The sequence below is a fragment of the Rattus norvegicus genome, chromosome 20 (assembly GCF_036323735.1).
Source record: "Rattus norvegicus strain BN/NHsdMcwi chromosome 20, GRCr8, whole genome shotgun sequence".
Lineage (NCBI taxonomy): Eukaryota > Metazoa > Chordata > Mammalia > Rodentia > Muridae > Rattus > Rattus norvegicus.
Window position 1 is genome coordinate 30,222,488 of NC_086038.1, and position 16,951 is coordinate 30,239,438.

A 16,951-nucleotide genomic window follows, 5' to 3' on the forward strand; every position below is an offset into this window, starting at 1 on the left:
AACTGTATTAAAGGGTCGCAGTATTGGGAAGGTTGAGAATCACTGAAAATCTTCACTCACATCCACACTGTGGCAGACTGGGTTGGTTGAAGCTGGCTGAGACCCGGACCACCAGGGAGTGGGTCGTTAACAGTGCTGTTCACCAGCCGTTAGGAACACAGCCATCACAGCCATCACAGCCACTTAGGGTCAGCTACGAAGATACCTGGGATAGGTCCAAGAGTCCAGGATATACCTGCTTCCTGAACTCTCTGTGTGGAACATGCCACCCATGGCCTGATCATGGAGGATACATCTCATAGTATTCATTACTTTGTCCTCAGCTTCCCTGTGTCTCTGAGTCCAGCTTCTTCCCACTGAGCTGCAGCGAGAGCCTCTGCTGCTCCCAGTTCAGATAACAAAGCTTCAGCTTCCTCCTTTCCTGTCCTGAGCATTCCCTAGGGATCTTGAAGCAGCTATGGGGGCTGGTTTCATAACCAGGGGACACTGCTGCTGCTGCTGCTGGTGCTGCTGCTGCTGCTGGTTCATAGACCACACTTTAGCAAGGTCTGTGAGCCTGGCGTTTTCTGATTGTGTGTTCTAGCTAAGGACCAAGGGTAGGGATGTGTGCTTGAATATAGCAGGTTTTCACAAACAAACATGGGGCGTGCTGTGGGGATGGCTCAGTTGGGCCACATAAGCATAGAGATCTGAGTTTGATTCTTAGAACAAATATACCAAGGATGGGCGTGGAGATCTGTGTTTGCAACACCAGTGCTGGGGAAGAAAAGGCAGATGGAGGCCTGTGGTGGTTTGAATACGCCTGGCCCAGGGAGTGGCACTATTAGGAGGTGTGGCCTTGTTGGGGTAGGTGTGGCTTTGTTAGAGGAAGTGTGTCACTGTGGGGGTGGGCTTTAAGATCCTCTTCCTACATGGGAGCCAGTTTCCTCCTAGCTGCCTTTGGAACAAGAGTTAGAACTCTCAGCCCCTACAGCTCCATGCCTGATTAGATGCTGCCATGTTTCCCACCATAGTGATAAGGGACCGAATCTCTGACCCTGTAAGCAAGAACCAATTATATGTTCTTTATAAGAGTTCCTGTGGTCATGGTGTCTCTTCACAGCAATGAAATTCTAACTAAGACTCACTAGCTAGTTGGCATAACCCAATTGGTTAATTCAAAACCAAGGAGAGACTCTCTCAAAAACACAAGGTGGTAAGTCCAACATGGTATCACACGCCTTTAATCTCAGCACTGGAGAGGCAGAGGCAGTCAGATCTCTGTGAGTTTGAGGCTATTCTGGTCTACATATTGAGTTCCAGGATATCTCCTCTTTTTTTTTTTCCCTTTCCTTTTTTGTTTTTGTTTTTGTTTTGTTTTGTTTTTTCAATACAGGGTTTCTCTGTATATCCCTGTCTGTCTTAGAACTCACTCTGTAGACCATGCTTACCTTGAACTCAGAGATTTGCCTGTCTCTGACCCCTAGTGCTCAAAGGTGTGTGCCACCACCTCCTGGCAAGACCCTATCTCAAACAAACAAACAAACAAACAAACAAACAAACAAATTTCAAACCAAAACAATAGCAAAAAACCAAGGTAGTATACATCTTTAATCTAAGCACTCAGAAGACAGAGTCGGGCAGATATCTCTGAGTTTAAGACTAGCTTAATTTACATAGTGAGTTCCAGGCTAGCCTGGACACAGTAAGGCCCTGTCTGAAAACAAAAACAAGATGGATAGCCTAGAGTCATCTGAGAGAAGCCTGAACTGAAGAACCGCCCAGATCGGATTGGCCTGTGGCCATGTCTGGGTGGGCGGGGGTTGTCTTGCTTGATGATTGACATGGAAGGGCCCAGCCCACTGTGGGCAGTACCATTCCTTAGGCAGATGATCTTGGGTTGGATAAAAAAAGCTAGCTAAGTATGAGCCAGTGAGTGAGCCAGCAAGCAGCATTTATCCAAGGTTTCTTTTAGACACGCTCCTGCCTTGTTCCTCCTGGTTCCTGCCTAACTTCTTTCAACAATGGACTGTGACTGGGAGCACCCTTCGCTTCCCCTAAGTTACTTTAGGATAGAATGTTCTACCACAGCAATATGAGAGCATTCATTACCTGAAGAATGGCACTGGCCTCCACACATACATGTACACACGTGACATACATGTGCACTCACAAGTATACCCAAAACCAAAGTGCCACCCGACCTCACCCATGATGTCTACCTTTCTGTCAGGACATTGATATCAACACGGCAGGAAGGCTGGCCCCAGACATGGAGTCCTGCCGTCCCAGGCCAAGAGTGGGGCTATAATTAGCTTTCTTACTATTGTCTACCTAACATTCTGGCTGTGCTGGCAGACCTTGGCTGCATCTTCTCGAATGTGGACATGCTGGTGAGTAACTGATTCCCAACAGAAAGGCTGGAGACCTCAACTCAGAAACTGTATCCTACCTGCCACTGGGGAACGGTGGGAAGGCGACAGATTTAAGCTTCTTGTCCTCGGCTGCGGACAGGCAGTTTTTGATGGTCTCTTCCAGCTGTTCTTCACATTTGTCGGAGCCCCACTGGGGGATGTGACAGTGGATGACAAACTTGGCTGCGAGTCCACTGGATTGGCTGACGGCAGCTGGGACGCAGGAGAGAGACACGGAGGGTTATTTCCTGAGTCCCACCTCATGTCGGGAGATCAGGTCAGGCCTCCCAGGTGACCCTGAGAGATCCTGGAGGACTAGGAGGTGGCACATGTCTGCCACTGTGAGGCGAGTTTGGCAGGAAGCAGAGCTTTAGCCTTGAGGTGGCAGCTTACTGCTTTTGGTCACCTGCCATCAGGCCCCAGGTCAGGGACACAAAGGGGATGGATCCCAGGGATGGGAACGCAACAAGATCACATCTGATAACTGGAAGATTAAGTAATGCCATCTCTAAACCACAGAATCCCGGGGTCCTTAACTGTTCCCTGACATGGCCAAGGGCACGTTGTAACTGCAAATAAAACAGTGGCGATGGGACTGCCAGGGCTGCTACACTGCTTAGCTTTAATTGGTGGTGTGGGATTAAAGGAGTGTAGCACAGTGGCTGGCTGGCTGGTGTTCTCTCTCTCTCCTCTTCCTTTGTCTCCCTGTCTTTCTTTGTTTTTTGAGACAGGGTTTTTCTGTATAGCCCTGGCTATCCTGAAACTCACTTTGTAGACCAGGCTGGCCTCAAACCTGGAGAGCCACCTGCCTCTGCCTCCCAAGTGCTGGGATTAAAGGCATGTGCCACTGCCACCACCACCCGGGCAAGGTTAAAAAATTATTTTTAGGGCTGGGGATTTAGCTCAGTGGTAGAGCGCTTACCTAGGAAGGGCAAGGCCCTGGGTTTGGTCCCCAGCTCCGAAAAAAAAAAAAAAGAACCAAAAAATTATTTTTATGGGTGTGAGTATTTTGCCTGCATGAATATCTGGTTACTATAGGTATACAAAGCCCAAGGAGACCAGAAGAGGGCAGATTCCCTGGAACTGTATTTAAATGTCTGTGAGCCACCATGTAGATGCTGGCACTTGAACCCAGGTCCTCTGGAAGAGCAGCCAGTGGTCGTAACTGATGAGTTACCTCTCCTCTGTGTTCATTCTCTCTGTGTCTCTGTCTGTCTCTGTCTGTCTCTTTGCCTCTCTGTCTGTCTCTGTCTCTCTGTCTCTGTTTCTCTCTCTCTCTCTGTCTGTCTCTGTCTCTCTGTTTCTCTCTCTCTCTCTCTCTCTCTCTCTCTCTCTCTCTCTCTCTCTCTCTCTCTCTGAACTGTTTATCCACCTAAACTGGCAGGGTCTTCTAACACACATCCGGAGCCCACAAAGCCAGAGTGATAGTGGCAGATCTTATAAGAACATGGCTATGGAGGAGTTTGAGTGAAGTCCCTGTGGCCATCAAACATCAGAGGTGGCCTTTCTGTTCCCACTCCCCAGCTCCCTTGGCCGTCTTTTCTGAGCCTTCACCATGGAACTGGGTGGCCTGGTTAAGACATGCATTGTGTGACCCTGGAATGCTCACTTGGCCATCCATCCTTCCTTCAGGGCACGCTACCTCCTCTGCACAGTGCACAGGGCAGAGGCTCAGCACGGACCGGTCTGGCTTAGAGAACATGTATGGAGGCATCTGGGCTCCCTGCAGTGTCTGGCAAGGACAGCTATGTAAGGGCCACTTTACCAGTTCCAAGAGGTTAATATTTTTCACATGCTTTCGTATCTTTGAGAATGTGTACATCTGGCAGGGCGGGGTGGAGTGATGGCTCATTACTTACAAGCAGTGGCTGCTTCCCCAGAGGATTCAGGTTCAATTCTCAGCAGTCACCTGAAGACTCACCACTGTCTTGTAACTCTAGTTCCATGGGATCTGATGCCCCATTCTGGCTTTGTGGGCACCAGACATGTGTTGGAAGACCCTGCTGTTAAACTAGTAGTCTTATCTGGCCTGGATAGCTCCCAGAGCTCTGTGCAAAATGGAGGACTCCCTTTCTCCAGGGGGTTCCCCTTCTCCACTGACCTTATCTGGAGAGTGTCTCAGGCATGGGTGCCTGATCTTATCTGGAGAAGAACCTGCATGGAGCTTCCTGCAAACGCCGCATGAGTCAGCACCAAGTCCCAGTTCAGCCCTTCCAGAGTATGATAATGCAGTACTGTGTTATAACCAACCATCCCTTACCACCCATGTGATAATCCGGGACCATGTTATGACCAGTCAATCTTTTCTGCCCATAACCTCTAAAACCCTTATATACTCTACCCTGGAGCCATAAGTAGAACCGTCTCACTGAAGGGTCTCTGGAAATCTTTCCGTCAAACTCACAGCCATCTGAAGCTTGCTCACCACTTCTGCTTCCTCTGCCCTCATGGGTTGGAGGCCAATGACCCCCAGAAGAAGGGAGACCCATAGATATGCAGGTGATACACTTATATACATGTAGGCAAAATACCCATACATATAAAATAAAAAACAAAAGGCAGACATGTCATAGTAGCCGTCAGCCTGCAGACGCTCTTAAAGGAATAAAATGCACATCCTCTGCCTCCTGTGACCAGGCCCCATGAGCCTCTTTGTGGGCGGATTTATTTCAGTGCTGGGTTGCCAGGCTTCAGAAGCGCTGGCTTGCAACTTTTGTTCACTCGTTTCTCCTCATCCACTAAGCTGGGACTTATGGAATTTTCCATTTGAGCCTGTGGCAGTTTGGATGACAACGGCCTGCTATAGGCTGTGTGTTCAAATGCTTGGCCTCCAGCTGGTGGAGCTGTTTGGGAAGGGTCAGGATGCATGACCTTATTGGAAGATGGTGTGTCGCTGGGTTCAGGCTTTGAGGTTTCAAAAGCCCATACCATTCCTAGGTTAGCTTTCTCTCTGCCTCCTGCCTGTGGGGCAAGATGTAAGCTCTCAGCTACGGCTCTAGCACCATGCCTGTTTGCCTACTGCCATGATGGTCAGACTCACCCTTGGAAACTGTAGGCTCCAATAAGCTCCTTCTTCTGTAAGTGGCTTCACTGTGGGGTTTTTGCACCACAATAGGAAAGTAACTAAGACACCATCCTATTAATGCCAAGGCCAAGAGCAGAACTTGCTGCCCTTCTTGTGAGGCGAGGTCAGTTATGCTCCTTATTTTGAAGATTTAATTTTTCTCTTTTTGAGGGAAAATTGTGTGTGTGTGTGTGTGTGTGTGTGTGTGTGTGTGTGTGCACTAATGCATGCAGGTCACCGTACACACATATCAGGGGAAAGCACAAGGGAGACACTTCTTCCACTCTGAAGATCCCAGGGGCTGAACTCAGGGGTTTAAGCCCGTGGCGAGAGCATCCACTGGCTGAACTTTCTCAGCGGCTCAAGCTTCCAGTTTATTATAGATGGCCGCCGCCTCTCCTCTCTGACAGCTTTACGGATTCTTGTTGACATCAGAACTCCTGACCAGCTTCTGTGGTGGCCAGGTTTGGGATTTACTTTCATTTGTTTTGCCCAACCCGAACCTGCATTTAATTCTGGAAGTTTCCTGATAAGAACTCTTTAGCAGGGGCTGGAGAGATGGCTCAGTGGTTAAGAGCACTGACAGTGGGGTTGGGGATTTAGCTCAGTGGTAGAGCGCTTGCCTAGCAAGCGCAAGGCCCTGGGTTCGGTCCCCAGCTCCGAAAAAAAAAAAAAAAAGAAAGAAAAAAGAAAAAGAAAAAAAAAAAAAGAGCACTGACAGCTCTTCCAGAGGTCCTGAGTTCAATTCCCAGCAACCACATGGTGGCTCACAACCATCTGTAATGAGATCTGATGCCCTCTTCTGGTGTGTCTGAGGACAGTGACAGTATACTCACATACAAGAAAAAAAATAAATCTTTAATAAATAAATAAAATAAAAATAAGTGTGCAGAGGGGAAAAATCTAAGAGAATTTTGTTTTTGTTTTTTTTTGTTTTTTTTTGTTTTTTTTTTAAAAGATTTATTTCTTATATATAAGTACACTGTAGCTGTCTTCAGACACACCAGAAGAGGGCATCACATCCCATTACAGATGGCTGTGAGCCACCATGTGGTTGCTGGGATTTGAACTCAGAACCTCTGGAAGAGCAGTCAGTGCTCTTAAACACTAAGCCATCTCTCCAGCCCGAGAAATTTGTTATAATCATTCTGAGAATATATATAAAAAAAAAAAATCCGGGGAATGGAGAGATGGCTCAGAGGTTGAGAGCACTGACTGCTCTTCCAGAGGTCCTGAGTTCAAATCCCAGTAACCACATGGTGGCTCACAACCATCTGTAATGGGATCTGATGCCCTCTTCTGGTGTGTCTGAGGACAGCGACAGTGTAATCAGATACATAAAATAAGTAAATAACTCTTAAAGTACTATATAGAAAAGTTTAAAAGGGGGTGGGGGGAGCAAGAGAGATGGCTCAGTGGTTGAGAGCACTGGCTGCTCTTCCAGAGACCTTGAGTTCATTTCCCAGCAACCTCATGGTGGCTCACAACCATCTGTAATGGGATCTGATGCTCTCTTTTGGCATACATGCAGGCAGAGCACGCATATATAAAAAGAAATAACAACAACAACAACAACAACAGGAGCTCTTTAGTTACAACTTCACTATTCGCTCACAACTTTTGAATTCTGTGTAGAAACTCGTCAGAGTGTCTTGTCCTGTGTTTGGGTTGCTTTTCTCCCACATTTCCAGGCACCTCCTGGGAGCCCTGCTCTGACCCTGAGACCAAGTGACCTCTCCAACAGCTGCATCAGTGCTCTGCCAGAGTGGAGGTGACAGAGGAAAGCTAAAAGCTGGCACTGTGATGGAATCACAAAAGCAACTTACGGGATGGAGAATTTATTGTGGCTCACAGTTTGAAAGGATAAGGTCCGCAGTAGAAACCCCTTAGCTTCCTGGCAATCTTAGCCAAAGACCACGAGGTGGTTGGTTAAATAGTAGAAAGAAGAATGTAAATAATCCATTAGCCCATGTCTCTAGTCTCACTTCCCCCACCTAGGCCTCTCCCCAAGGGGTTCCACAACCTTCTCGAATAGTGCTGCCAGCTGGAAGCCAATGTTCAAACACATGGGCCTATGGGTGGGCAGGCATTTCACATTTAATATCCGTGGACAGTGTAGTCCTACGCCTCGATGAGGGCCCTCTACTCTCTCTGTCCTAGAAACAGATTTTGCACCAACTATAGTCCTGGGTAGAAGGCTGTGGGAAGGTTAGTTTTTAAAAAAAAATGTGTACGGAGTTTTGCCTGCCTGTATGTCTGTGCAATGCATGTGTGTGTAGTGCCTACAGAGGCCAGCAGAGGGCATCAGATCCCTCGGAACTGGAGTTACAGACTGAGTTGATTGGAAGTTGCTGGGAATTGAACCCTGGTCCTCTGGAGCCATCTCTCCAGTCCTGGCTATGGGAATTTTACTCTGGCTTTCTTCCCAAGTGATGGGACTTGAACCTGGGGCTTCATGAATGCTAGGTGAGTGCAGGACCGCTGTGCAGCCACCTAATTCCTCATGAGGATTATCGGTGCTTTAAGCAGTGGTCGAGCTTGGCAGCAGGTGAGCCCTCTTGTCAGCTCATGCCGTCAACTCCTCTACCTCACTTCAGGCCACAAAACATCCAGCCTTGGACCGAACCTTGTGAAACTCAACCCCAAGCAAATCTTTCCCCTATCAAATTGATTTTCTCAGGCATTTGTCTCGGTGTTGGGATGCTGACACAAATAGTGTTTGGTCACAAAAAAAGAGGAGAGGGGATGATATATTCTATGACGTACATGAAATTAAAAAATACTATGTCAGCTACAAGATGCCAGACACAGAGGGTCAGTCGCTATATGATTGTATTTACATGAAATGTCCAGTCCAAGTGAATCCAGAGGGACAGGAAGTAGATTAGTGGTTTAGGAGCTGGACCTTTGGTCAGAGGTGGTAAGAAACTTCTGGATGTAGGAAGAGCATCAGGTTGTGCAACATTGTAGAAGTATTTGATACCACTGAATTACATACTTTAAAAGGCACATGGGGGGGAGGGGGCTGGAGAGACGGCTCAGTGGTTAAGAGCACCCGACTGCTCTTCCAGAGGTCATGAGTTCAATTCCCAGCAACCACATGATGGCTCACAACCATCTGTAAAGAGATCTGATGCCCTCTTCTGGTGTGTCTGAAGACAGCTACAGTGTACTTATATATAATAAATGAATAAATCTTAAAAAAAAAAAGCGCATGGGGTACATTTTATGTTCTGTGTATCTTGCTGTACACATGTAAAACTGACCCAAATAACCCCCGGAACACTTAGTGTTTGTTGGGAGCGATGCCCTTGAAGTCCTCCATTATTGATGTTATTATTATGATTAGAAATCATAGAAAAATGATTTTTCTATGGAAAATCCCCAGCCAGCTGCAGAAGACTAATACAAATCTGGTAGTCAAAATGAATAATAGTAACAATATGATATGTCAAGATCCCAATGTGATGACCTGTAACCTTTCTGAAAAAAACATCCTGCTCACCAATAGATATGACAAACCTGTGACCTTTCTGACATCCTGTCAACATCAGCCGATTCCCTGACCATACGAATACTGTGTCCTTGGCCTGCGTAAATGTTTATTTCCCCCCCTCCCTCTGTTACCCATGTTATGGTATAAATTCAGCCTTGGGGAAAAATAAAATTATCACCTTGATCAGACTCTTGTCTTGGCGTCCTTAGCGTCTCTTGTCCCCCATTCTCTTCCAGGTACCCCTAGTATCCCTCGTTAACTGTCCTGCAGGACGTGACAAGTGTTCACCTCTGCGGCTCATGACCATAAAGGACCAAGAGTGCCCAGAGCATAGGGAAACAACCTACACCCACTGTCCAAACTCAGAGCGGTGCTAAAGGAGCTGCCCAAAAAACTGTGTGTCTCTGCGCGCGCGTGCGTGCGTGCGTGCGTGCGTGCGTGCGTGCGTGCGTGCGTGCGTGCGTGCGTGCGTGCGTGCGTGCGTGCGTGTGTGTGTGTGTGTGTGTGTGTGTGTGTATTAGAGCCAGAGAGAAGACTCAATGTCACCTTCAGGAACACTGTGCACCTCCTCTGAGGCAGACTTTTGCCAGCCCAGAATTCACCGAGTAGATTAGCCTAGATGGCCAGGAATACTCCTGCCTCCACCTCCTCGCCGTTGGAGTAGCCAGCCTAGGACATCGAATGTGCCTGGCTTTTTTCGTTTGTTTGTTTTTAACCTGGGTTCTAGGGATGGCGCATCCTGTTGTATCCAGTGACCACATATGGACGTGGGAGGCTGGAGGTTGCAAGGGTGGGATTGAGCCCCGCTGAGATGTAGCCCAGTCCCACACTTACCTTCGGCAACTTCCAAAGGGCCTTGGGACTTGCGAAGCTCCTTTACTGTTTCCAAGAACTCTTTACCCCCGGCCTTTTCCAAGGCTTTACCTGCAAAGAACAGTGTGGCCCGTGGTGATTCCATTTCAATAGAATCTCACTGCTGGGCGTGTTAGGTCAGAGGAACTTAGATATCATGGATGACACCTCCTTCGTTACCCTGGTTTGCCAGTGGTCACTGGCGGCACTGGTGGCAAGGCACAGAGGCCTGTGCAGGCCGACGAGCTTTGTTATCGGATCCCCATACCCCACCCTCAACCCTGCTCCCACATCTCTTCCTCTCTTGTGTTGCTGAGTATGGAACCTTAGACTTCCTTCTTGCTGAGAATACATCCCAGCAGGGCAGAACACCCCAATCTGAAAATCCCAGATCAAAACCTTCCCAAATGCCAGCACAACTCAGCTGGGGCAAGATTCCACACCGGGGGGGTTGGGGATTTAGCTCAGTGGTAGAGCGCTTGCCTAGCAAGCGCAAGGCCCTGGGTTCGGTCCCCAGCTCCGAAAAAAAGAAAAAGAAAAAAAAAAAGATTCCGCACCAGGTCTCATGTGATGGGTGGGTCACTGTGCTGTGTGTAACATACGAGGGGACCCCATCTCTCTTGGGAGCCTGGGGAAGGTGTCTTGTGTTGCTTAAAGCACTGTTCAAGTCTGTGGAAGTCACTCAGTGTTAATAACACGTTCCTCTAAAAGGCATTTTAAAAATTCACCTATTCTTTCTGTGATGGGTGTTTTGTTTGCATGTATGTCTGTGCATCCTGTGAGTGCCTGGTGCCCATTAATGGCTTTTCCCTGAGTGGTGTTTTCTGCTTTACTTTTCATAATGCAGGCAGTGGGGAGGACATGAAAATGCAGTAGCGAAGGTGGAGTGGCAGCAGGGGTGGCAGCCACAGCCGTGCAGGCAGCAGCAGAGCGGTTGGCAGACTGAACTGCAAAGGGGGCCAGGTGCTGATTGACAGCTGAGCTGTTTGAGGGCCAGCCATCTGCACCTGGGACCTCAGGCAGAGAGAGACAACTGAGTCTGAGAGAGCTGTCTGGACAGCGGGCCACACCATGTCGCCTCTCCAAAGCCCGGGCCTTACCTATCTCTTCCTTGAGGTCGATTTCGGCTGTGGTTGGGTGGACGATGCCCTCCACCCTCATGGAGCCGATGTGGCTGATGTCACTCTGGGTCAGGGACAGCTGCATTGGGAAGGAAAGATGGTGACAAGAAGAAGGTCAACTTCCCCACTGAAAATCATTTCAGTGTAACGGTCAGCATCGCTTTTCTCAACTATCCAGGCTGAGGGTCAGTCAGCACAGGGGCTCAAACTCCCAGTTATTTCTTTCATTTTGGGATAGGGCCTCAGATAGTAGCTTAGGCTGGCCCTGAATTCACTTAGGTAGACAGTGTTTGCCTTCAACTTCTATCTCTGCCTCCCAATGCTGGGATCATAGGCCTGGGCTGCCATGCTTTTGAGACCAACAGCCCGCCATTACTGCCCAGAATGGGCTCTCCGGTCCTCTGTGTCTTTTGTTCCTCACCCTGGTAGCCTTGGTCACCTCTGGCACATCTCAGGAGCTGTGTGGAAAGCAGCCCAGAGCTTAATCTCTCCTCACGACTTAAGGAGTACAGAACTCTTTGGAGGAGGTCCATCATCTTGTTGGGGAGAAGGAGAGGGTTCTGGGTTCACACCCTGCCCCTACCTGTGACAACTGCCCTTCCCCCAACCCCTCTTCTGTGCTATGGACCCATTCAAGGCCTTGTGTGTGCCAGGGAAACACTCTATCCTTGAGCTACTCAAGAAGAATACTCAGGAGAATGTGAGTACCCCATTCCTGGGGCTGGTTTCAGCAGAATAGAAGGAAGAACATTTCCCAGTATCTTCCTCAGGGAGTGGGAACTTTCTGATTCTCTAGATAAGTTTGGGACAAAGTTCACAGCCCTGAAGGGAACATATACACCACCTTTGTGTCTCCATTTTTTTTTTTTAAATCAGAAATGAATAAGGAACCTGCCACATCTCTGTTCCCTGGAGACCTTGTGGTCCCCAACTGTCTGGATGGGGATGCATCTCCCTTGGTGCAGGCTGAGACCAGGCAGTGCACAGAGATCCGCCTGTATCTTATTTTAGCCCTGGGTTGGCTCCGAAGATAATCTGTCTGCTCAGTGAATTTGACGCGCATAGAAATGAATTATTTGCATGTCTGGCAGGATGCTGAGAAATTGCTGGAATATACCCTGTTAGGTTTTTATCTTTTCTCTCCCTCCCACCCCCCTGCAGCCAAGGAAGGCAGGCAGACTGAATTATTGACAAATAATTCATTTCTAGCACCTGTCATATTCAAGAAACATATATTGCTATTCTCTCCCTCTGTTAAATGACATTTAATCATGGAAGCTAGGCCTCTTCAAGCCTGGCTGGGAGTTAGCAATAGATTTTTCTCGGTGGGTGAAGACATAATTGGGGTTTGGGGATTTCCCAGCAGAACCAGGAATGCTGTCCTATTGTCCAGATTCTCTAGGAAGACTTTAGGCTGACCTTGGGTTGACCAGCACAAGCCATCTCAGCACCAACAGTCTGCTTCAGAAATACATACAACACCTGGATGGAGGAGGCATCTAGGCCAGTGAGCAGTGGCTACACAGAAGAGCTTACGGCAGCTCAGCCAGTGGCATTACCTTCTGCCCCAGAACGAGGCTCTTCGAAGACAGGATGGTAAAGCCATCCCCCGGCCCGTCTTCTGAGGTGGAATTCGATGTTCCTTCTTTATCGCTGTCCTTGGCTTTGGACTGTGGGTGAAACCAGAGGGAAAGATGAGAAACGGTCCAGAGAAGTCCCCTGGGATTGGGGGACAGTCCTTTCATGGCCACCACCAATGTGGGTATGACGGGAAGTGGTCAGGCAACAGACGCTGGGTGATCTGTTCTGTAGTGAATGTGGGAGTTCTCTGCTACTGAGTCCCTCTCTACTCCTTCCCCCTCTCTCCTCCCATCCTTCCTTCTCCCCCTCTCTCCCTCCCTTTCATTCTTCCATTTTTTCACTGGTGCATGAAGTAAAAGATCTCAGTATGACATTCATACACATCTATTGTTGTGCTTGGCTCACACCCTTCGCTATCTCGGGGTGGGGGTGTCCATGGGTTGAACTCAGGACCTCCATCAACTAACCAAGTGCAGTTTGCTTCTGAGCCAGACCCCAGGCCCTCCTGTTATTTCTTGGTGGGGGGAAACAGTAAACAGGAAAGAAATGGCTAACACAATATGGGAGAGAATGCCTGCCTCACAGGTAGGAAGCCCTGGGTTCGATCAATGAATGAGGCGTAAGAGCGTACAACTGAAACCCAGGAACTCAGGAGGTAGACATAGCAGGATCAGAAGTCCAATGCCATCCTCGGCTACATAGACAAGTGAAGCCAACCTGGGCTACAAGAGATACTGTCTCAAACAACCAAACCAAACCAAACCAATCCCCAGTATCATAACAATGATTACAGAAGCCCACAGGCAGCCGGACACAGATACATTATTCTTGGCTGTTACGTTTGTCTTCTGTGCCTGAGATTTACAAGCACCTAAGCCAGTGGCTCTCAACCTGTGGGTCTTGACCCCTCTGGGATCAAATGACCCCTTCACATAGGGGTTGCATGTCAGATGTTCACACCGTGATTCATAACAGTAGCAACATTACAGTTATGAAGCACCAACAAAAATAATGTTATGGTTGGGTCACCACAACATGAGGGACTGTGTTAAAGGGTCACAGCATTAGGAAGGTTCAGAACCACTGAATTCCAAGCCAAGTGGCTGTGTCAAGAAGCTGCACGGGGTTGGGGATTTAGCTCAGTGGCTTGCCTAGCAAGTGCAAGGCCCTGGGTTCGGTCCCCAGCTCCGGGGGGGGCGGGTGGTGGGAAGAGAAGAAGCTGCACTAGTGCTGGGCTTTGCTCCTCCCCAGGCTTGTCCTGGGGCCAGGTGGCAGTAGCATGAACTCTTGCATGATATTTTGTTATCCTGGAGCTCTTCAGAGTGACAGTCTTATAAGCTTCCTGGTGTTTGACGGAACCGCCTGTGATGAAAATGTTTGGTTTCTCTGCTGCTCAGGGCTCCTGAGCTTGTGAAAGGTTGCTTAGCGTGCAGATCTGAGGGGCCGAGCTTTCATTTGGAGTTATGATTATTGTCGTCCTTGTTATTTACAAAATGCTCCCGAGGAAGCCTAGCACCTCTCCCTCCCATCCTCCACATGCTGGGCGATGCTCAGTCACTAAGCTAGAGCTCCGGTTTAATTCATTTTTACACAGTCTCTCTGTGTAGCCCTGCAGATCTTGAAACTCACTCTGTAGACTAGGCTGGCCTTGAACTCAGAGATCGAATGCCTCTGCTTCCTGAGTGCTGTGCCACGCACCGTGCCTAGCTCCAAACTCCTGCCACCTTGACTCCCTGCTCCATGATGGAGTCAAAACAAACTCCTTCTCCCTAAAATATTTTATTACAGCATCAGGGACAGGGAAACTTAATGCGGACACCAAACTTGCCTGTGAAGGATGTGTCCCCTTGATATTGTCACTGCTCAAAGGCCCCACCTCCTAATCGCATCCCTTGGGGTTTAGGTTTCCAGAGAGAAGCAGCATGCCTACTATGGGAATACCTGGCTCCTGAGAGACTCCACCACTCACCTTCTTGGACGTCCGCGGCTTAGTGGCCTTGGATTTCTTACCCCCCTTCTTGCCTGATGCGGCCTTCCTTCCTCTTTTCTCTGGGGGTGGGGAGAGGATGGTTTCTGACTTGCCTTTGGTCCCTCGCTTTTTGGCCAACAGTTCGGGGTGAATTCTGGGCAAGACACCCCCACTGGCGATGGTCACTCCTTTCAGCAACTGAGAGAGGAATGCAGAAGGCTGGTCAGGCACGCGCAGGCTATGCCACCAGCCCAACAAACCTTGAGTCTGGCTTCTGCTCAACTAATGAAACCTGACTGTCCCAGAGCTGTGAGCCTGCTCATCCTACTCTGGCAAAGCGTTCCTCAGTAGGCATCAGGTTGTCTGTGGTCTTGCACAGAAAGCAAAACGAGGTGGAATCAAAGGGTCAGAGACGTGAAAACTGGCAGGATACCTGGGGCTCTGGAATTTCAGATGATGACGACAGAGAACAGAGAGCGTCCATATGAGAAGCACAGCTAGGTTCAAAGGTTAACTCAAGAATGAGGCTTGCACACTTTCAAAGCTACGTCCAGGTCAAGAATGAGATCCAGTGCTTTGCACACTCTCAAACCTGTGTCCCCTTAGAAACATACACTCGGCCACGAACCTCCCAATGGATACATTTTGAACAATCAACAACAGACAGTCATATATTTTGCATATTCTAAACCAGAGGGCGGTCTGAACCCATTGCTTAACCACGAACCACTAGCCATCCATCCGTTACTGGAGCAGCACAGACACCTTGAGAGTCTAGAAATATCTACAGCAAATTGTCAGTTATTACAGCACTATCGGCTCTGAGAAGAGCTTGTGCATTTTCTTTTGCATGCTTTTGTTTTGAATTTTTCTAGCAATCAATTTTTATTACTTTTTTTGGTGGGGGCAGGGGAACGACCATTCTATGATGGCCTGGCAAAACTTTGAGGACGTTTTAGTTTGAGAAGAGTGAGATCAGAACATAAGTACAGATGGAAATTCTCATACTATTTACGCCCTCCCCTCCAGCTCCCACCCCCAGCTTGCCTACTCTTGTCTAGGAAGGCATTCACTTGACTGTGGAGTCCGTCAGTTCTAATGCATAGATAAGGAGTCTCCTACTCATGCCTCAACAAATCACCCTCAGGGTTTGAGTTAAGAAATTGCCAAGAAAATATATGCATGCAATAAGAAGACAAAGTCTTGAAGGCATGGCAGTGTCTATTCTAGAGGGGACTTGGTCTTGACTCTGCATGCAAAGCTATTAAGATCTGCTCTTCTCTGCCTGGTCCTGATGAGCATGCGTGTGTGCATGCATAGATGTGTGCGTAGACTGGACTGAGAACCATCACTGGTACGATGATGGCTCACTGTGTCCACCCAGGAGCATGCCTGGTATCATGGTTTGCATATGCTTGGCCCAGGGAGTGGCACTATTAGAAGATGTGGCCTTGTTGGAGGAAGTGTGTCACTGTGGGACTGGGCTTGGAGACCTTCCTCCTAGCTGCCTGGGGCTGCTCAGTCTGTTCCTGGCTTCCTTCGGGTGAAGATGTAGAACTCTCAGCTTCTCCTGCACCATGTCTGTCTGGATGTTGCCAAGCTCTCACCTTGATGATAATGGACTGAACCTCTGAGCCTGTAAGCCAGCCCCAGTTAAATGTTGTCCTTTATAAAACTTACATTGGTCATGGTGTCTGTTCACAGCAATAAGACCCTAACTAAGACAGATGTTGGTACCAGGGACTGGGGTATTGTTATGTTAGGCCTGACCATGTTTTTTGTTGGGAAGAATGTTGATTTTGGGACTTTGGATTTGGAAAGCAGTGGAATGCTTTAAATGGGGCTTAACGGGCTATCTTAGTAGGAAGTCTTTGTTACTGAGAGTGATTTGAATTGTGCAGGCCTGGCCCAAGAGGTTTCAGAAGAGAAGAATTTCAGCATGTGCAGTAAAGACTGCTTTTGTGGTATTTTGGTGAATGTGGCTGCTTTTTGCCCTTGTCTGGAGTCTGCCTGAGGCTAAGGTGAAAAGACTCAGATTAGTTGCATTGACAAAGGAAATCTAATAACATCCATCATAGACTTTGTTCTCTGGTTAAATCTCATGAAGAGCATTTTAATGAAAAAAGAGAAGTTGAGAAAGGAAAAATACAAAATATATGGTCCGAGTATTTAAGGGACACCCGGAAGTGAAATGGAGCTGCATCCTGTGTTCAAGAATATTAAATTGAATTAAGGGAGAAATAACCTTGGGGCAAGATCCCACCCAGCTAAGTTAGCTCCAGGCAACTTAGTACAAAGCTTTAAACCTGGGAGACAGGCATACAGATCTCTAAATTCAAGGTCAATCTACAGTGCAAGATAAGGACAGCCCAGCTTAGGCAGTGAAGGAGTTAGAAATATAATAGAACAAGGGGGCAGTGTTCCAGCTCCTGTAAGCAGCAGAACTCAGCAGCTTCAGCCATGGGTCTCTGGCTT

The 16,951-nt window shown here is 48.2% G+C and overlaps 1 protein-coding gene across 1 annotated transcript in view; it reads right to left on the reverse strand.

Annotated features, from left to right (window-relative positions):
- Macroh2a2 (macroH2A.2 histone) overlaps positions 1–16,951 on the reverse strand; it is a 49,678-nt gene that overhangs the window by 1,513 nt on the left and 31,214 nt on the right. Inside the window, exons 4-8 of the mRNA NM_001135807.1 lie at positions 14,477–14,674; positions 12,486–12,596; positions 10,906–11,005; positions 9,788–9,877; positions 2,432–2,606 (exon numbers count right to left, since the gene is read on the reverse strand). Of these exons, the coding sequence (NP_001129279.1) occupies positions 2,432–2,606; positions 9,788–9,877; positions 10,906–11,005; positions 12,486–12,596; positions 14,477–14,674 (674 nt within the window). The remainder of the gene's footprint in view (positions 1–2,431; positions 2,607–9,787; positions 9,878–10,905; positions 11,006–12,485; positions 12,597–14,476; positions 14,675–16,951) is intronic.